At 39.1% G+C, this 22,333-nt stretch overlaps 1 protein-coding gene across 1 annotated transcript in view; it reads left to right on the top strand.

The window, feature by feature from the left end:
• Window positions 1-22,333, top strand: part of ACTR3 (actin related protein 3) — a 58,314-nt gene that overhangs the window by 2,928 nt on the left and 33,053 nt on the right. Inside the window, exons 3-4 of the mRNA XM_028148135.2 lie at window positions 14,623-14,678; window positions 18,656-18,780. Coding sequence (XP_028003936.1) covers window positions 14,623-14,678; window positions 18,656-18,780 — 181 coding nt within the window. The remainder of the gene's footprint in view (window positions 1-14,622; window positions 14,679-18,655; window positions 18,781-22,333) is intronic.

Here is a 22,333-nt window from a genome sequence, read left to right as displayed (position 1 = left end):
TTAGCACATAGAGGATAGCTCATTGAGATTGGACCGTGGGACAAGCATCTCTAAGTGAGGCCTTACTTGATAGGGAGTTTTGTTTCAGAATAGTGTGTGTGATCTCCAGATGCAAATTGTGCACCTATAATTTCTTTAAAAAAATATTTTATTGATTTTTTACAGAGAGGAAGGGAGAGGGATAGAGAGCTAGAAACATCGATCAGCTGCCTCCTGCACACCCCCTACTGGGGATGTGCCCGCAACCAAGGTACATGCCCTTGACCGGAATCGTACCTGGGACCCTTCAGTCCACAGGCTGATGCTCTATCCACTGAGCCAAACCAGTCAGGGCTGCATCTATAATTTCTGTATTCCTTTGTGCTTTAGAGAATGCATTCATGTCTGAGGTCTAATTGCAGTTACCCACTTAATGTAAGTGAAAAATGAAAACCTTAATCAGGTTGCTCATTCCATTTAATTATATACGTTAGGCAAAAGGTGACTGAAGAAAGTGGCCATCTTTGAAACTTGGTGATCTTAGGTAAGAAAAGCTGTAAGAGTTAGGAAACGAAGCTTAGAACTAGAATTTAAAAATCCTTCAGCAAAGATCCTTTATCTCAACATATGATGAATCACTTAAGCTCAGATCATAAAAAATAACTCCTTTTGAAAAAAATTTAGAAAGCATTGTTCTTTCATATTGATACCCTATCTACACACTTTTTTGGTTTGTATTAGAATAGTGCTGCAGAATAAAATTTGGCCACAAAGATTCTCATTGATAGAATTGGTTGCTTAATAACTAAATTACAGAACTTAAAGCTAGAACCAGTGGTGAGGAAACATTTTTATAAAATATATTTTTTTATTGATTTCAGAGAGGAAGGGAGAGGGAGAGAGAGCTAGAAACATCAATAATGAGAGAGGATCATGGATCGGCTACCTCCTGCATGCCCCCTACTAGGGTTTGAGCCTGCAACGCAGGCATGTGCCCTCGAACCAGGGACCCTTCAGTCCCCTGGCCGATGCTCTATCCACTGAGCCAAACCGGCTAGAGTGAGGAAAACATTTTTTTTAAAAGCACTTTTAACTTTTAAACACATGAAAAGTTAAAATTATCTTGTTATTTTTTTGCATCTTTTCACTCACATTTCAGTCAAGCCAAATAAAGGAGCTTTTAATGTACTTTTATTATGTTGTGGCTTGGTTACAGAGCTCTGCATTGTAAAATTTCTTTTCCCCCTTTAAGACCCCCCCCCCCCCGCCCCATATATATTGCATCGGTAAATTATTTCCATTGATTATGATAGCAGAGGTTAATAGCCTTATTGTAGAACTATTAGATATATTTAGATCTAGGATAAATTAAGGAATTTCCCTAATTGACTTAACTTCTTAGCAGTCTTAAAATGTAAGCGTAAATATTTTGTTGGAGTCCATTCATAAGGAGCTTATTTTATTCATCCTGTAACCACATTCTAGCAATAGATGGGATGACCTTGAGAGCAGAGGGGAAGGGCTGAGTGCAGGGGGAAAACAAGTGGAAAGTTCATGTTTCTTACATTAATTCTATACATATTATTTTATAATGCTATTTATTTCTCCAGCTAGCTCCAAGGGCAGAAATAGTCACTATATCTGTTACCCCAAAAAAGTTCATTAAAATTTTTATTCCTTCATGGGTCATGTTTTGCATGCTGTTTGAAGTAACAGACATGTTCCTGTTGAGAAGTTAATCTTATTTAGATTTTCCTAAAATCTCTCTCCTTTTTTCCTTTCCTGATTATTTTGTGATGAAACATTGATTTTTGGATTGGATATATGTTGTATCTAATGAAATTTCCAGCCTTATTGTAAAATGCAGTTCAAAATTTTTATTTTTAAGCAAAGAAGGGAAAGACCACCAGTAGAGGACTTGCTGGTCAGGTTTTTTAGTTATCCTATTTAAACTTGTGACAACTATTTTTTAAACCTAATTTTACGAAAGTAAGAAAATTAGATTAGAAAATTTAAATTACCTTTTTAATGTCATGTAGTTAGCAGCTAGTAAGAGTTGCTATTTGGACTTAAGCTTTCCTGTACTTGAGCCCTGTGTTTTTCTATTTCACTATAGGGACTCAGCCTCTTTTCAGAACTATGCACTTTGCTTTATTTTTATTGGTAAGATCAACTCAATTTATTCTTGTTTAAAGTAATTGTTAAAAAATCCTAGTATTACTAATTTGATTTAATTAATTAGAGAAACCTTATTGTGCAAATCTTTCTGACTTAAGATTTTTTTTCCTCATTATGTGGATTCTTTGACTTAATTCCTTATAACTTTGCTTAAATGTATTCTCTAGAAAAAATTTACTCTTATAAAAGAGAGAGAGAGAGAGAGAAACAGACAAAAGGTTTTGTTTATCAGGTAATAACAGCTAACATTTATCAAGAATTGTGTGTCAGGCCCTGTGCTAAATGCTTTATATTATCTCATTTACTTTTCACATTAACTGAGAAGTATTATCTCCATTTTATAGACTAGAAAATTTAGGGTGAGGGAAGTTAAACTGCTTGTCCAAGGTATTGTAGCAAATAACTGATGGAGCCACCATACAGGGTGGGGCAAAAGTAGATTTGCAGTTGTGGGTATGGGAAACACAAGAGTTTATTTCTTGTATTATTATTTATAATTATTGTATTTTCTATAAGAAAAACTAAAAACCTAACCCAGTGGTCGACAAACTCATTAGTCAACAGAGCCAAATAGCAACAGTACAACGACTGAAATTTCTTTTGAGAGCCAAATTTTTTAAACTTCTTCTAACGCCACTTCTTCAAAATAGACTTGCCCAGGCTGAGCTGTTTTGTGGAAGAGCCACACTCAAGGGGCCAAAGAGCGCATGTGGCTCGGGAGCCTCTGTTTGCCGACCACTGACTTACCCCTTTTGCCCCACCCTGTATAGGGGTCTCCTTATATAGAAGATGAGCCTTTGATAGGATGTTGATTAAGGCAGAAAGCAATGTTAGTAATTAAATACTGCTTGCACAGGTAGAAAGCAGTATTGTCAAATCAAGTCTTAATGTATACTTAGCAGCAGGCCAGGCACTCTCGGAAATATGAAAATGCATAATAAAATCCGCTTTCAGGAATCTTAGTGACAAGAGCTAAAAATCATTTAAAAAATTAGAGGCTGATGGAAGACTGCATTAATCAAACATTAAGATACTTAACTTTTCTGACAGCAACAGCTATATTCTGTAGGTTGTAAGGAAAGAAAGGGATTATTGTCATGAAGAGTCAAGAAATGTTTAGTGAAAGTAGGAAATGAGCTCTCTTTTTAAGGATTTGGAAGGATGCAGAAAGAAAAGCACATATAACAAAATGGAAAGAGTAACTGGTTCTTGTCTTTAGCCCTCTTAGCATATGTTGCATATTCCCCACATTATGAATTGACTACATAATAACATAATGCAGACTAGATTATGTAATGTGTAAAGGTGCTAACACTTATTGAGCACTTACTGTGTACCCAGGTGTTCATTATATGTCAGCAAAGTTTTGATTCAAAGTAATTTTACATGACAAAGAATAAAAATCTAGGAGAATAGGGAAATGTTGAAATTAGGGATTTCAGAATATTTTCAGGGTGGAATGCAGTAGGATCAGATGTAAAAGAGGTATTTTTGGGATGCAGTTATGGCACCTGGCACAGAAGTAGGAACTAAATTTTTTTTTTTAATGAATGAATAAATGAATGAATAAACAAGAATTAGGGGTTTGATTTACAAAACTGCTTCAGAAACACCTATACCCAGTGACTCAGGATCTCAAGGGTTATGCCTAGGAATATTCATTTTAATAGGCTTCCTAGATGATTTTTAATTAGCCCTCTAAACACTAGCTTTGCAGAGTGGGCTGAAATAAGGTATTGGCAGTGGGAATGGAGTAGAAGAGAGAAATTTGGGAAAGGTTGTTTCTTTCATTTAGTTTGTACCTTTCTTCTGGCAATTATATTGCCATTGTTTATTTATGGTCAGCATGATCTTTGCAATCATAGCTGTTTTTCAGTTCAAGCTCTACCATTTAGTATGACCTGAAGCTGTACACTTCAAATGCTGCAGGTATTATTTTTTTTCATCTGTTATTTGGCAATCATAATATCTGAATTTTTTTTTGAGATAATGAATAAAAGTGGTTCATCACAGTGATTGGTATACAGTAAGAGCTCAATACATTGTAATTATTTCAATTATCAGTTAGGCTCCTCCCCCCTCTTTTTTAAAATTGAATTGAAGGTTTTAAAGAAAGGAACACAGTGTCATGCCTGCTTTCTTATCTCCAGCCAGTCTCTTATCCTATTTTTTACTCCTTAGGAGGAGAGTATGTTCAAAATAGGGCTAAATTTTCCTTCACAGTATTCCTCCTTGTTCAGCATGCTTCCCCTCCTCCAACATGTGGAAACTGATAAATGCTTGGACTAGGGGCAGAAGTGTGGCATGGTTAAAAGGTAGCTCCAAGCAATATATCTTCTGAAACAAATCCTCTATAAAAACATTTGAATGCTCACCTGTAATTCTATTGGACTTGTGGCCTCTTTTATGGCACTACTGATCTGTAATAGCCATGGCATAGAGAGGCAAGAGCAGTTAGGTAATAACACTACATTAACATGCTTTATAGCTTACCAAGTACTTATAAATACATGCATTATTTAGTCACAGTGCAAAATAAGGTGATGTTATTGGATTAATGTTTTAAGTTTGGTTCTTCAGAATAGGATAGTGATTCATATTACTTTGTGTGCTATTTGTTTTATAACTTTATGTGGGTCTTTATATCATAAAATATATAAAAGGTTGAGTAATACCAAAGCAAATAGACAAATATCCTAATTTTTCCAAAGGACCATTTTGTAGAATTTTAATACTTTTCTTTCAAAAATTTTTTCAAAACCATTCCAAACTGTTGATTTAAACTCATCATACATACTCCTCGTAACCAGGAAAGGAACAGACTTGGATTTGCATGGTCAGGTATATTCTTTTTGCCTTCTACTCTTCCTCCCTACCCCTATCTCAAAAAACATTTTCTCCATCTGTTCTGATGCTGAATATTTCATCTTTAAACATTCTCTCCTTTAAGGATTCTTGCCCTTTGTGAAGAGTGTCTTTGAGACTTAGTCATTTACAGTAATTAGTGTGAATGAGCCATTGCTACAAGGAGAATAAAAGTCTTAAAGGAAATACATTTTAGGGTTGGTTTTTGAAATCCTCTCTAATAAAATGGTAATATGCAAATTAACCACTCCGCTACATAAGCCACACCCACCAGCCAATCAGGGCGAGTATGCAAATTAACCCCATCCAAGATGGCTACAGCCACAGAGAGCAAGGTTTCCCAGGTAACAGAGGAAGCCAAGCTTTCCATAGCCTGTTGCAGGCCTAAGCCTCCACTCAAGCTACAAAGTTTCAATTATAGAAGGTAAACAAATTCAAACAAATGGCGGCAGAATGAAGCTTGAGAGAGCAGGCCAGGGTTGCTCGCGGCAACAGGGGAAGCAAAGCTTTCCGCACACCCTGGCCTGGCTCACCCGCTTAAGGCTACAAAGTTTCAATTGTAGAAGGTGAATTAACTGCCACAGAAATGGCTGCTGCCCCGGAGGGAGCAGCAGGCTTGGCTCCACTCCAGGCTACAAAGTTTCAATTGTAGAAGGAAAATAAATTCCAGATACCAGGGCCTCCACTTGGGTTGCCAGGGGGCGTGGCCGACCTGCAAACCACCATAGGCCCCTCGCTCAGGCCGCCCCACACCCCGAGGGAACCCCCACCTGATCCGGGACACCCTTCAGGGCAAACCAGCTGGCCCCCACCCGTGCACCAGGCCTCTATCCTATCTAATAAAAGAGTAATATGCAGATTGACCATCACTGCAACACACAATATAGCTGCCCCCATGTGGTCAAAGATCCGGCCCCCATGTGGACACAAGATGGCCACTACAACATGGCCAGCAGGAGAGGGCAGTTGGGAGGCACCAGGCCTGCAAGGGAGGGCAGTTGGAGGTGATCAACCCTGCAGGGGAGGGCAGTTGAGAGGGACCAGGCCTGCAAGGGAGGGCAGTTGGGGGTGGTCAAGCCTGCAGGGAAGGGCAGTTGGGAGGACCCAGGCCTGCAGGGGAGAGCCGTTGGGGGACCAGGCATGCAGGGGAGGGCAGTTAGGGGTGACCAGGCCGGCAGAGGAGGGAAGTTGGGGGCAAACAGGCTGGCAGGGGAGCAGTTAAGCTGGCCCCCACCACTGTACAAGGCCTCTATCCTATCTAATAAAAGAGTAATATACAGATTGATCATCACTGCAACACACAATATAGTTGCCCCCCCCATGTGGTCAAAGATCCTGCCCCCATGTGGACACAAGATGGCCACTACAAGATGGCCAGCAGGAGAGGGCAGTTGGGAGGCACCCGGCCTGCAAGGGAGGGCAGTTGTGGGGGACCAGGCCTGCAAGGGAGGGCAGTTGAGAGGGACCACGCTTGCAAGGGAGGGCAGTTGGAGGTGATCAACCCTGCAGGAGAGGGCAGTTATGGGTGACCAGGCCGGCAGAGGAGGGAACTTGGGGGCAAACAGGCTGGTAGGGGAGCAGTTAAGCATCAACCAGGCTGGCAGCGGAGTGGTTAGGGGGTGATCAGGCTGGCAGGCAGAAGTGGTTAGGGGCAATCAAGAAGGCAGGCAGGCAGCAGTTGGGAGCCAGCAGTCCTGGATTGTGAGAGGGATGTTCGACTGCCCGTTTAGGCCAGATCCCACCAGGATCGGGCCTAAATGGGCAGTCGGACATCCCTCCAGGAGTCCCAGATTGGAGAGGGTACAGGCTGGGCTGAGGGACAACCCCCCGGCGTGCACAAATTTCGTGCACCGGGCTTCTAGTTATTTAAAAAAGTAAACTACATAGTATTGGTCTATAACAGTGGTCGGCAAACTGTGGCTCGCGAGCCACATGCGGCTCTTCGGCCCCTTGAGTGTGGCTCTTCCACAAAATACCACGTGTGGGCACGCACGCACAGTGCGATTGAAACTTCGTGGCCCATGTGCAGAAGTCGGTTTTCGGCTCTCAAAAGAAATTTCAATCGTTGTACTGTTGATATTTGGCTCTGTTGACTAATGAGTTTGCCGAGCACTGGTCTATGATAAAGTACAAGTGTTCAATTATTTAAAGTTTTAGAGCTTAGTCTAATTAAATACAGTGCACTTTTCTTCTCTATGTAAGCATTTTTAAAATTCAGTTACTTAAGCCTACAAAAATAGCATTTAATGTGCATTTGCGACACTTTCATGAATTAAGGGAAGTAAGTGCCTAATGACTCACATTAAATTGTGGAGCTGCAAAAGAATTTGAGAAATAATTTAAACCATACTTTACAAATGAAATAGAGGTCCAGAGTTGAGAAATGTCTTTCAGGATTGTTCCTAGTTATTGATTGACTAAAGGCCCGGTGCATGAAATTTGTGCACAGGGGATGGGGGTTCCCCCTCAGCCCAGTCTGCACCCTCTCCAATCCAGGACCCCTCGGGGGATGTCCGACTCCCGGTTTAGGCCCAATCCCTCTCACAATCCTGGACCACTGGCTCCTAATCGCTCACCTGCCTGCCTGTCTGGTTGACCTTAACTGCCCCCCGCCCCGCCAACCTGGTTGCCCCCCAACTGCCCACTCCCTGCCAGCCTGATCACCCCTCACTGCCTCTGTGTGCCAGCCTGATCATCCCTAACTGCCACCCGCTGCCGGCCAGGTTGCCCCCAACTGCCCCTCCCCCCCCCCGCCAGCCTGGTCGCCCTCAACTGCGGCCCCCCCCTTGCCGGCCTAGTCACTCCTTACTGCCCCCCCCGCCAGCCTAATTGCCCCCAACTGCCCCCCCTGCTGGCCTGGTCACCCCCAATTGCACCCTGCCTGCCGGCCTGGTCGCCCCTAACAGCCTCCCCACCCCCGCTGGCCTGGTCGCCTCTTACTGCCCGCCCCCCCTGCCGGCCTGGTCGCCCCCAACTGCCCCCCTCTGCTGGCCTGGTCGCCCCTAACTGTCCCCCCCACCAACCTGATTGCCCCCAACTGCCCCCTCTGCCGGCCTGGTCGTCCCTCACTAACCCCCCCCTCCCGGCCTGGTCACCCCACGTAGCCTGCTATTCAGTCATTTGGTCGTCCCTCACTAACTCCCCTGCTGGCCTGGTCGTAGGCAGCCATCTTGTGAGGGCGTGATGGTAAATTTGAATATTACCTATTTATTGTATAGGATAGGATAGCATTGTTGAATTCTTTTAAACTTTCTTTGGCGTTCACATTCATGGGTTATAGTAGTTGAAATTTCTTATTAGTAATTAATATGCCATAATGTGTTAATTATAGTTAAGGTAATTTTGGTTGAGGCCTGGTACAGCACGTGCATGAGAATTCTTTAGTGTTTTTGTTATAATATAAACACATTATGTGAGAAATATATATATAAAATATATAAAAATATATAATTTTATGTTCCCCAATATAACATTTTAAACCAAGTTTAGAAAAAATTTTTGTAAAATGAATGCTCTTTATGAAGAACTATGCTTTTCATTGTTTGAGTCATACAAATCTTAAATATATTTATTTTAGTTTTTGGATTTCAGTTATTTACATGGGATATGTACAAATGAGACATTTCAAGGCCCTGTAATAGTTTAGTACCTTCTCTTCTTTTTTAATCCTTACCTGAGGATATGTTTTTATTGATTTGAGAGAGAGAGAGAGGGAGGGAGGAAGGGAAGGGTAAAGAGAGAAAGAGAGAGAGAAAGTAAGAAAGAGAAACATCTGTTGGTTGCCTCCCTTACTCTCCTTAACCTGGGATCAAACCACCAACCTAGGTATGTGCCTTGATGGGGAATCAAACCCGCAACCTTTTCAGTGTAAGGGACCATGCTTCAAAAGACTGAGCCACCCAGCCAGGACTGTTTATAACCTTTTTAGAAACCCTTTGAAGTAGGTACTATTATGTAATTACCATTTTAAAGATGAGGAAACTGAGGTATGGCAAACTTAATTGCTAAAGTAAATAGTGGATACAGTTAAGTAATAAATCTAGAATTTGAGCCCTGAGGCAGTCTGATTCTAGAGTCCATTGATATACTGCCCCCAGTTGGGATATAGTCAACAAGGATGGTTAAATTGTTAACCCAGTTTTTGAAGAATGTTCGAATTTGAACTTACATATAAAAATAATAAATCTACATTTAGAACTACTAATTTTTGTACAAATATGAAATATATAGGGAAGTCTTAGTGACTAATTTATTGCTTTGATTAACCTAAAATATATGCATGTTAAATGATAAAGGCTTACTCATTAGCAGTGTGAATATTGCAAGGACATGTTGTATTTAACATGATAAAATTGACAATTGCTGGTTAACTCAGGACAGTTCAATTAAGGAAATGATATTTCATTACATATAATTTTTAAAATGAAGGTATTTCTGAAGCTGCAATTTGAAAATGAGTAATTTATGCATTAAAAAAATTCCTCTCTCTTTAATAACTGAATAAAACACAGAAATGAAATAGTTCACTAGAATAACTTAATAGTCCTGGCCCGTGTTGTTTAGTGGTTAGAGCCTCAGCCTGTGCACCGAAAGGGTCTCGGGTTCAATTCCCTATCAAGGGCACATGCCTGGGTTGCAGATTCACTCCCTCGCCCTGGTCTGGGAGCTTATGGGAGGCAACCAATCCCTGTGTCTCTCTCACATTGATACCTCCCTCTCTCCCTTCTTCCCTCCCTCCTCTGCCCTTGATTCCCTTCCACTCTTTCTAAAAATCAGTGGAAAAATATCCTTGGGTGAGAATTTTAAAAAAAGAATAACTTAATAATACAGGACTATTAAAATTTTTTTTTATTAAACTCAGAAGACCTTAGTATTTGACTCTGAAAATAAAGAATATATAGATTAAGGGAAACCGGGTTACCACAAAGTAGTTTTTTCTAAAATAGAACTAAAGAGATTGTTATCACGAGTGTATGATAGATTTAGATGCATTTTATATAAAAAGCACACAGGATTTTAGTAAAAGCTTGTATGTTTCCTGTTTGAAAATTTTGCTGTATAATAATAAAAGTAGAGGTAACAGAGCAAAGAAGAGAGAACTTTTAGAGTTTTTTTCCCTTGCCTTTTCTTGGTTAATTTGTTATTTGTTTAAAAGATTAGTTGAAAATTTTATTGCTTCCAAAATGCCTCTCAAAGGGACCTGCTCTGCTTATTTCAGATTGCCTTTCTGTCAGGAAAGTTACTTAAACAAAACAAGGGTTTGATATATATATATTTTTAAGTGAACAGGAATTAAAATTGATAGGAAGACTGTGAGAAGAAGAGAAATGTAACTTGTTGCTATATCAGTGAGGAATCTTGGATGCAAACAACATAATGACTCTAGCTAAAATAAAGCAAAAAGAAAAAGGAATTATTTAAAAGGCAGTGGTGTAGACCACAAAATTGATGGAAGGCTGGAGAACCAGGCTCAGAAAAGCAGAGAAAAAGGGAGACTAGGTAACAACACTCTGCCACCAAAGTCATGCTGTGGGAGGTCTGCAGGATGCTGCAACTAGATATTCACCATATGAATTCTAAACTATCTCTTCATCTTGTCAAGATTCAAAGTTCTGATGTAAGCTCAGATTGGCTAGACATAGATCATGTGATGACAGCAGGTCAATATTAGTTCCTTCCTTCTATAATGGGATGTGTGGTTTTGCCTCCTGCTAATAAGTCTTAATCATTGGTGGGTTCCTCAGAAGAGGAATGGGGATTTGATTCTGGCAGAAAAAATGAGTGTCCACTATAGGGGAAAAGATGAGTATGGGAAAATATGTTGATCATTTTTCTTTATGTTGCCTTTAATTTCTTATTTTAATAACTATTTAGTCTGTTGCTAACTAGCAGTTTGAATCAGCATTCTTTTCCAAAAGTGCAAAAATCCTTAGAATTTGTGTTTAATCTAAACGTGTGAAAGAAGTTTTTTTTAAAAGAATAATTGATGGTTTGAGTAATACAGGCTTTTCGTTAGAACAGAGGAATAAAAGTATAGTAATTTTGTGATTATGGAATATTTTGGAAATGCAGTGATATGAGAGGCTACTTCTTTAAGGTTTTTAAAAAAATATTGAACCCAGAATTATGATTTAAAGAATTCGAGCTGCACTCATTTATTTTTTTCAGAATATAATGAGTTGCGTGCGCCTGCACACACACACACACACACACACACACACACACACACACACACACACACACACCTCTCCCCCCCAAACACGGGAGGAAATAGCTTATGCATTTATTTGTTTATAGTTGGAGAAATTCGTCTTCAGTAAATATCTAGTAAGCATCAACTCTGCAAATGAACACTTTTGCAATACTTCTGTCATGGAGAATATAAAGTTGAACAGAAAATGGTGCCTGCCTTTAGGAAGCTCACATATACACAAATAATTATGACAATGTGGCAAGTGTTCTGGCAGGTATTGAAACTCTTTGGAATTATAGGTGAAGGAAAATTTATATTTTCCAGGGAAGATGAAAAAAGTCTTCCTGGTAGAGATACTAACAGAAGGCCTTGACTGATAGGCAGATATAAGGTGCGAGAACAGTAGGAGGAAACAAAGTGAGGTGGAAAAGGAAAGGTTGAATTTAGGTTTGTTAGGTTTGATATACAAGGAAGTAGTGTGTTTCATATGTTACACAAAAGTATTGAAATGTTTGTTATGGTACAGGGAAGTAGCGAAAAAGTCTGATACATGGAAGATGCTCTGTAAGTGCTTCTTGTTGATTTAAATTTAAAAAGATATGTTGGAACTGAATTATGGAGTTCTGGAAATTCTTATTTCCTTCACCTTTTTCACCCAGTCTTTCAACCCCCCTCTCAGACAGCTGCCAGTCTGTTCTCTGTATCTATGAATCTGTTTATATTTTGTTTGTTATTTTGTTCATTAGATTCCACATATAAATGAAATCATATGGTACTTGTCTTTCTCTGACTTGCTTATTTCACTTAGCATAATGCTCTCCAGGTCCATCCATGCTATGGCAAAAGGTAAGGGTTCCTTCTTTTTGACTGATGAGTAGTATTTCATTGTGTAAATTGTACCACAACTTTTTTATCCACTCATCTACTGATGGACACTTGCTCTGCATCCTTATCTCAGTTAATATAAATAATGTTGCAATAAACATAGGGGCGCTTACAATTTTTTGAATCATTATTTTGGGTTTCTTCGGATATATTCCCAGAAGTGGATTGCTGGGTCATAAGGCATATATGTATGTGTGTGTGTGTGTGTGTGTGTGTGTGTGTGTGTATAAAGCCCCGGTGGCGGGGGCCGAGGCAGAGGTGGTTAGGGGGATCAGGCCAGCAGGGGAGAGCGGTTAGGGGCTATCAGGCAGGCAGGCAGAGGTGTATATGTATGTGTGTATGTATGTGTGTGTGTGTATGTGTGTGTATACACACACATACACACACACACACACATATTAATAAAAGGGTAATATGCTAATTAGACCGGATAGACCAGACGTCTTCTGGACAAAGCCATGGTGGTGGGGGCCGAGGCAGAGGCAGTTAGGGGGATCAGGCCAGCAGGGGAGAGCGGTTAGGGGCGATCAGGCAGGCAGCAGAGTGGTTAGGGCTGATCAGGCAGGTGAGCGGTTAGGAGCCAGCGTTCCCGGATTGCGAGAGGGATGTCCGACTGCTGGTTTAGGCCCGATCCTGCATCGGGCCTAAACCATCAGTCAGAAATCCCCCGAGGGGGTCCCGGATTGGAGAGGGTGCAGGCTGGGCTGAGGGACCACTCCTCCCCCTGAGGGACACCCCCCTATGCACAGATTTTGTGCACAGGGCCTCTAGTATGTATATGTATATGTATGTGTATGTGTATGTGTATGTGTATATATATTTTACTGATTTCAGAGAGGAAAGGAGAGGGGGAGAGAGAGAAACATCAAAGATGAGAGAGAAACATTGATCAGCTGCTTCCTGCACACCCCCCACTGGTAATTGAGCCCTCAACCTGGTCATGTGCTCTGACTGGGAATCGAACCATGCCCTTCGGGATCATTGGTCAGCAACACTCAATCACCGAGCCACACTTTCAAAGTCTAATTTTCAAAACATTTTTTAAAGGTTCCTAATAATATAAGAGTTTTTAAAGAGTCAAATTCTTTTGTCATCTAGTTCTTTGCTATCTCTCCACCAGAAAAAATGTGAGGTTTTGAGGGCTCAGCCTAACTCAGCAAATTTATTTCCAGATTTTAGAATATGACCTTCTGTATTTTTTATTTATTTGGTTTTTGATAATTTTTAATAGAATTTATTGGGGTGACATTGGTTAATCAAATTATATAGTTTTCATGGGTACAGTTCTATAATATATCATCTGTATTATATTGTGTGTTCACCCCAAGTTAAGTTTCATTTCATCACCATTAATCCCCCCTTTACCCTCTTTTACCTCCCTCCACCTTTCCCTCTAGTAATTACCATACTGTTGTCTATTAGGTGTTTTGTGTGTTTTTTTCCCCCCTAATTCCTCCACCTTTTTTACTTGCTCTATTATTTAGATTGTATTCTACATACCACATTTTTCTTTTAGCCAGGAACCAAATTAATTCTTGGAGGCTGTAACTGTCAAGGTTAAGTGAACCAAGACATTTCCTTTCACATTTTTTAAAAAATTGGTGAAAATACTGGCATCTCTGATAGTCATTAAATACTATAATTTAGTGATGTATATCCATTGTATTCAGACTTTACAGGATTTTGTTTTTAGTGTCCAGTTATCTCCTAAGTAGCTACCTCCAATGTGCTGCTTGTTTTTTAATATTTGTTATTGTAAAAATATAGGCAGAATTCACTGTGGTAAAACATTTAAAAAACTATACTTATTAAATTGTAATGCATTCAAATGGTCTGAGATGATAGGCTATTAAAATCTTCTCACCCCTGACCATCACCTACCCCAGTTTCCTTCCCTGGGGATAACTACAGTTGCTGATTTCTTTGTACTTTTTTAGAGATATTCTGTGCCTATACAATAAACTATATGTTTTTAATCTTGCCCTTTTACTTTTTTACAGATGTAGAATACTTGAAAGAAACTTTGTTCTGTACCTTGCTTTGTTCAATTAGCAATACAATTTGGAGATTGTTTCTATCAGTACATAAGAGTTCTTCAATCTCTTTTTTAATAGCTATGTAATATTCCATAGTATAAATTTAGCACATTTAACTAGTTTCTCATTTGATGGTTATTTAAATTATTTCCAGTCTTTTGCTGTTCTAAGCAAGATTGTAGCAGAAAAGATGCAGTATATACATCTAACATGTGTATGTACAGTAACATGGGCTTGTTATATGTTACTTCAAGTATGTAGTAATATCTCTACAGGATCAGTTTCTAGATGTGGAAGTGCTGGTTAAAAGCTATTGGTATTTATAATTTTGAAAGTAGAGATGTTTAAATGAATTGAAGCTATGGAATTTTGTGTATTATTTACCCACCATGGAACTTCACTTTATGATAAATGGAAATCTAAGAATTAAATTAATAATTGCTAAGATTTAAGTGAAATCCTTATAAAATTCTTTTTATTTTGCAGGTATACAAAAATAGGATATGCTGGAAATACAGAACCACAGTTTATCATCCCTTCCTGTAAGTGTTTCTTTTAAGCCACAGATTAACAGATTAAAAGATCTTTTTCTTAATTAAAGTAAAAGAGACTATCATTTCTGATACACAGTACTATTTAATCCTTTAAATACTATAGTTGGCAAACTTTAAGTGTGGCCTCATTTCTGCACCTTTAATCATTCATTTCAGCTCTCTGTTTAGCTCCATTTACCAAATCTTCCAAGTATCTCTTTAAAGATAAGATGAAGGAATTAAACAAGCTTCTGCTTTAAGGATATTGCTGTTAACAGTATGTGCTTGTAAACTAACTGTTAAGAAGGCATCCCCATCACACACTTAGAAGACTGTCCTTTGGCTTTTGGATATGATTACTTTTTGCAGGGCCTTGTGCTTGTTGACAATCCTGACCAAAGCTCATGCTTTAAAATAAGGACGGAATTTCATCTTTAAAGATGTTGACTTCAGCTGTTTTCTAATATCTTATAACCACCCAGTGTTATTATTCTGTCCTATTTTGTCTACTTTAATTGAACATCAACTTTCAGTAGTTTGTCTTTAGTTTTTTAAAAATACTCTCATACTTGGCTTTGTTAGAGCTTTTATTTGTTAGCATGGATTATGTATCTGGTCCTTGGCATACTTTAGTACTTTTGATTTTCAAATGATTCATCTTTTTCATGCTATATAGTAACACCTGTGATTTACTTGTCCTAATGTTGAATTGAAACTTTAACTTATTAGATGACAGACCTTTTGAGCCTTTGCTTGGTGGTGCTAACTCCTGGACAGTTTAATTTTGGTAGTGTCAGTAGTTTTGCACAGTAGTATTTATGTGACTGTTTGAATATTTTTGTGTATTCTTACTATGAAAATAAGAAAGAAATGGAAAAATAAACATGCCGAGAGGAATGAAAGCAGTTGACATTTCAGAATTAGTGAAGTTGAGAACTATGTAGAAATTATTATGCTTGCCAAAGACTGCACATCTTTAGTCTCAGTTGGGTACTAACATGAATAGCTTATTGGTATACTTTTCTAGGAATTGATTTTATAAGAAATTAGCCTTCTACCTCAGTCTAATTCTTTAATACCTAGAAAGGATTTTAGGTGACACTGATGATATAGCTTATTCATGTGAGAATAGTGGCCTTAGTTTGGTGGTACCATTATATTGTCCTTGTGTACACTGAAGGACAGGTTTGCTTTTCTTTACTTTTCCTCACATTTATATATCAATTTATTGATTGTTGTTTTTGATGACAAATATTGGCTCTATTGCTGACTTGTATAGAAGTGCTTTTGTAGACTAGTACTTGACTTTAGTTATACAGGGGTTGGCAAAAGTAGGTTTATAGTTGTATGTGAACACAGCTTATTCTTTTATTATTTATTTGTATTACAACTGTAAACCAAGTTTTGCCCACCCTGTATTTGAGTTTAGTGCTGTCAGACCATTGTATATGCTTGTATTAGTTTCCTAAGGCTGCTGTAACAAAGTACCAAAAATTGGGTGGCTTAAAACAACAAGAGACTTAAGTTCTGGAGGCTCGAAGTCCAAAACCAAGTTGCCAACAGGGCCATGATCTTGCTGACAGCTCTAGGGGAAAAACCTTGCTTCTTCTAGCTACTGGTGTTTGCTGATAATCTTGGACATTCCTCGGCTTGTATATACAATCACTTGGCTGTCTCCTCCCTGTGTGTTTCCATATTGCCTTTCTTCTGTGTGGCTTTCTGTGTCCAAATTTCCTCTTTTTATAAGGACACTAGTCATTGGAGTAGGGCCCACCCTAATAACCTTATTTTAACCGGCAAGACCCTACTTCCAGATAAGGTCACATTCTGTGGTTAGGGCTTCAACATATTTTTTTTTTGCAGGACACAATTCAACCTATTTCTGGTTTTGCAATCTCTTAATATGTAATCTTTTATAAGGCATTATGTTGTGATTAAACAATTATTTTAGGAGATTACTGATATGTCACTTTCATCTTTACAAAATTTGGTTTTGCTTATGTTCTCAAGTGGCTATATGTAGTGTTTATTGGAGACCTTTAAAATCTTGATCTTTTGAACCTTAGGTTCTCATCATCATTGTACCCATTCTCTATTTCGTCTCTCTGTCAAAATATTTTAGTTTTTATTGTCTTTATTTTTCCAGTGTACATTCAGTGTTATTGTGTTAGTTTCAGTTGTATAGCATAGCGGTTAGATAATCATATACTTTACAAAGTGTTCCTCGATATTTCCAGTTACCCAACTGGTAGTTTTCATTGTCTTATTATGAGAATTTGCAGCATGTTAAACATTTATTTGCCTTCTGAAAGGAAGTTTTTGATTTTGGAGTTTTTTCACCCAACTTGTATTTTAATACTTTAGGTACAGAGTTTATAATCAGCAGATATAGTCATGCTACTGATGAGCATAAATATTTGATCTGGAAAGGCTGTAGATATGGTTCAAAGTTATTTTTATATATCTTTGTTTTCCAGGAAATTTATAGTGACTTATCTGGATGTCTATGGACATTATAAATGAACTAGAGGTCCAGTGCATGGATTCGTGCACTGGTGGGGGTCCCTTGGCCTGGCCTGTGCCCTCTTGTAATTCAGGACCCCTTGGGGGATGTCAGAGGCCCCGTGCATGGATTTGGCCTGATCCCCGCAGGCCAGGCCGAAGGACCCCACTGGTGCACGAATTCCTGCACTGGGCCTCTAGTATACATTATAAGATCTTTGGTTAATCTCTTCCCGCCCTCTCCCTTCTCCCCTTTCCCCATGAGATTCATCAGTCTGTTCCATGTTTCCATGCCTTTGCATTGAGTGTCTGCCCCCTGGTGGTCAGTGCTCATCATAGCTACCAGTCAAATGGTTGAACTGTTGCTTAGGCTTTTATATATATATATATAGATTGTTAGAGAAGGTTTCTAACATTTAGGAATAGAATGTGGACTTAGAATTTCTTCAGTATTTTTTACCCACTTCATGACGTATATAACTGTTATTAAATGAAAGTATAACAGTTGAATGCCAGATTAACTTAAGTGTATGCATTTTTTATTATTTACATTATAGATATTATATATAGGTATTATGTATAGGTAATTATAATAATGAAGGACTGCTTAACTTGGAGGATTTATAAACATAACTTAATTAAGAAATATGTAATAAGTTTTACATATAGAACTGTATGCTGAATTTCTGAAGTTTTTTAAGGGGATTATTATAGGTTTTACCTAAATGATTTGAAAAAAAAAAACTTTGTCTTGTATATGATTAAAGTTTAACAGAACCTTATGTCAGTGTTATATTGAAATTACTAATCTATTATAGTACAAATAGAATAGAAATATGAATGCTTTTATTTATTTATTTTAACAATATATATTTATTGATTTCAGAAAGGAAGGGGGAGAGAGAGATAGAAACATCAATGATGACAGAGAATCATTGATCAGTTGCCTCCTGCACGCCCCCCAATGGGGATCGAGCCCACAACCTGGGTATGTGCCATGACCCGTGACCTCCTGGTTCATAGGTCCACACTCAACCACTGAGCCAAGCTGTCTGGGCATGAAGAAAGCTTTAAGAAAAAAAAATTCCCCTTGTAATTTTTGTATTGTCATTAGTTAGTGTTTTTAATTTTTTTCTTTCTGATGGTCCATCAGGCATATGTTGATTTGATAGGATTATAAAATCAAAGTAGATCTTAACATAGTATTAAAAAATATAACTGAAACATTTCCAGAGCCATACTTCTTTTTTTTGGCTTTTAACATTTGAGACCTTGTCTTTGTATTGAGATTTCATTGTGTTAAATGAATTTGGTCATTCTTTTTTTTTTTTTTTTTCCTTTTACCTTTGTGCTTTAATTTGGCAATTTAAATATGCTAGATCATGTTTTGTTTAATAGCACTTTATAATGGAAGTATTTTATAAATTTGTTGCACCTGAAAATAATAAAATTTTTGACATGTATAAATAACTTTTATTTTAAAGGTATTGCTATTAAGGAGTCAGCAAAAGTGGGTGATCAAGCTCAAAGGAGGGTGTTGAAAGGTGTTGATGACTTAGACTTCTTCATTGGTGATGAAGCAATAGAAAAACCTACATATGCAACAAAGGTATATTTTATGATTTGTAAATTATAAATAACATTTTCTGTCAAAAATTAGTTTATAATTGTGCCATTTGGAATTTCACTCTGTTATAGGTCTGATAGCTTCAACCTCTTCACAATAGAAATTTCTCCTTCCCTGTGGCCCCTCCCAACTTAGCTTTAACTTTATTTATTTATTTTCCAAGTGGAAAATTTCAGCCTGTCCGAGTAGAATTTACTTTTCCATACCTACTAGATCTCAGAATCATCAATGTGATTGCCTTTCTCATAGCCACATTTAGAGACATTTCCCATAAGTATTCAAACCTATACCATTTCTCTCCTTTTTGAAGCTTATATCACCTGGAAGTGCTGCTCTCTTTTCCCTTCTTTTTCTTTTTCCCTTTCATATCCTGCCATTCTTCCCCTTCTTCCTTTTTATTGAGGTATAATTTGTATGTAGTAAAATAGGTAAGTCTTAATTATATATTTTAAAAAATTTTATGACTCCAATTGTAAATGTTCAGGATATAGAGTAAATCTAGTAACCTAGAGGCTTTTCTTGTGCCTACTCCCATAATCACCACACCTACCCATACCAAAAGGTAAACACTGTTCTGACATTTATGATCTTATTTTTGAACATTGACTTTGCCTCATTTGCAAATTTCCTCCTTTGCACCTCATTTCTTCTGTTCTCATAATTTATTAATGAACACTACCATATGTAAAAAATTTGGCTAAGTGCTGAGAATACAGTGATAAATAAAATGACTTTCCTGATGAGGCAATTATAATGTGGTGGAAAGGAATACACTGAAGAAATAATTATAGGTGTTAAGGGTGTTACAAAAAGGAAAGTATAGAATAACTCTGGAATGTATATCAGGAGTAGCTAACCTATTTTGTGGACTCAGAAAAATCTTTAAGGAGTAAATCTTTAAGCTGAGGCTTGAATAATAAATAGGTGTTGGATGAATTGTGTAGGCAAGGTTATTTATACTAGGAAGAGATTCCAGTATTCAGGAAGGTATTAAAGTATGAGGGGAGCCTGAAACTGAACGACCAGTGTGCCTAAAGCATAGAGGAGGTGGAAAGAAGTGAGGAAGCTGAACAGGTAGGCCAGGATAAAATTGTTGAAAGTGTTGTTAGGCCATGTTAAAGAATTTAACTCTGTCCTTTGGGTAACATTAATGGTTTTAAGTAGTGATTAAAAGCACAAATATTGAAGTATATTGGCTTGGCTGGAATTCTGGCTGTGCAACTTTCTTTCTTTTTTTTTTTTTTTTCCTTCAGAGAGGAAGGGAGAGGCATAGTGAGAAATATCAATGATGAGAATCATTGATTGGCTGCCTCCTGCATGGCCCCTACTGGGGATCGAGCCTGCAACTCGGGCATGTGCCCTTGACTGGAATTGAACCTGGGACCCTTTAGCCTACAGGTTGATGCTCTATCCACTGAGCCAAACCAGCTAGAGCTGGCTGTGCAACTTTCTAGCTTTGTGATATCATTCAGTATCTTAATCTTTCTGAGTTTTTGTTTCTTTATCTGTTAAATGGTGATAGTACAGGATTGTTGGGAGATTTAATGAGATGATGCATATCAAACAATTGTTATGGTGCTTTGTACAAAATGAATACTCACATATATTGGCTGTTTTTATTTTTTATTTATTTAAAAAATATATTTTATTGATTTTTTACAGAGAAGTGGGGAGAGGGATAGAGAGTTAGAAACGATGAGAGAGAAACATCAATCGTTTAATGTTTGTATAGCATAGCGGTTAGATAACCAATCAGCTGCCTCCTGCACACTCCCTACTGGGGATGTGGCTGCAGCCAAGGTACATGCCCTTGAGCGGAATCGAACCTGGGACCCTTCAGTCCGCAGGCCTACGCTCTATCCACTGAGCCAAACCAGTTAGGGCATTGGCTGTTTTTATTGGGGACACAGCATCATTCTGGGAAGACCAGACTATTGTAATTGCTAAGGCAAGGAATATTAGTGTGTTGGACTACAGTTATGGCAGTAGGCATAGAGAGAAACAGAAATTGTGTGTGTGCACACAAACATTTTACTTTCATCATAGGGCCTTTCAATCAGGATGGCAGCATAGGTAAATCTAGTACTCGCTTCCTTCCACAACCCAATCAAAATTACAACTAAACCATAGGACAACCATTATTTAGAACCACCTAAAATCCGGCTGAATGGAAGTCTTACAACTAGGGAGTTAAAGAAGAAGCCACATTGAGACTGGTAAGAGGGGTGGAGATGCTGAATGTGCTGGTCCCATACTCACATGTGGTGGATATAAATCAGAAGGGATATCTCAGCTGCAGAGATCCCCCTTTAGTAGTGAGGGGTCCCAGCCCCACATCAGGTCCCCTGTCCCAGGGTTCCAATGTCAAAAAGAGAAGTCCCCCTAACTTTTGGCTGTATAAACCAGTGGGATTGAGGCTGAGGGAGATGGTAGACTGCTGGAGTCCCAGGCAGTTCCTTTTAACATGTTAAGCACCATGTTAGTTACCGGTGACTGACACTATACTTTCCGTCCGGACCAGTCAGTCACTGGTGCCGCCAGTATATCGGTGAAATCGGATATTGCGGGCTAAACAGAAAGGAAGACAAAACAGGCTTGGCAGATAACATGTTAAAGGGCTCACACATGGACTTATTTGGACTCACTCCCTCTGAGCTCTATCACTGGGCAACAGCGTGAAAAAGGCATCAGAGACATAGGGGAAGGAACTGAAATGTCTAGCATCAGGGCGAGAGCTGGGGAGGCAGCTTTCTTCCAGACAGAAGTGCTGGCAGAGGCCATTGTTGCCTTGATGAGCTCTCCACCTCCACAGAGCCAGCATGTCTGAGTCTCCATCAGCTTGGCTAACACTGTCCACTTCTCCTCACCTTGTGATCCCTTGAGGCCCCACCCCACCCAATTTAAGGAGTACCCATGCTGTTTCTAGTGGCTTTTCTGTATGAGTGGCTTGTCTTGGCTCATGTTTTAGATTTTCCTAAAAATCTTTCAAACAAGCAGCACCTGGACTCAGCATACCCCATACCTCTCACTAAGTGGCCCCAGGCCTGGCACTAGCAGCAGCTAGCCTTGATTTGTAGCTTGGCCTCTTCTGGGCCAACACAAGTAGCAGACATTTGCAGATTGCTTTGTAGCTCATGTCAGATGGCTCTGGGCAGTAACAGGCAATGGCTGATTTTGGCCTGCACCTCCCTGGAGACCTGAGAGCCTGTGCATCCAGAGGACAGCTTCTGACCACGTTGAAGCATCACCTCACAAACAACTCCACAAGTGACACACTAAAGGGACAAATTCAGTGGGCACCAGAGCCCTGCTGAAGTAAGTCCTACTAGGTGGGGTGGGCCCCTGCATAGCTGATCCTCCATGATGGTCAGAGGTCAGTGGTCTGTGGTCACAGCCAGTCCTTGCAGCTGATGGGCCTGGGGATAAATCATTCCTATTGATGTTTCAACAGCAATCAAAAGCTCAACTACAAGAGGAGGGTGTACACAGCCCACACAGGGGGCACACCCCAGTTGCCCATCTTGGGTTATCAGAA

The sequence above is a fragment of the Eptesicus fuscus genome, chromosome 11 (assembly GCF_027574615.1).
Source record: "Eptesicus fuscus isolate TK198812 chromosome 11, DD_ASM_mEF_20220401, whole genome shotgun sequence".
NCBI classification, from domain to species: domain Eukaryota; kingdom Metazoa; phylum Chordata; class Mammalia; order Chiroptera; family Vespertilionidae; genus Eptesicus; species Eptesicus fuscus.
The sequence above is the reverse complement of the archived record's forward strand: the minus strand, read 5'-3'. Positions and strand labels throughout refer to the sequence as shown.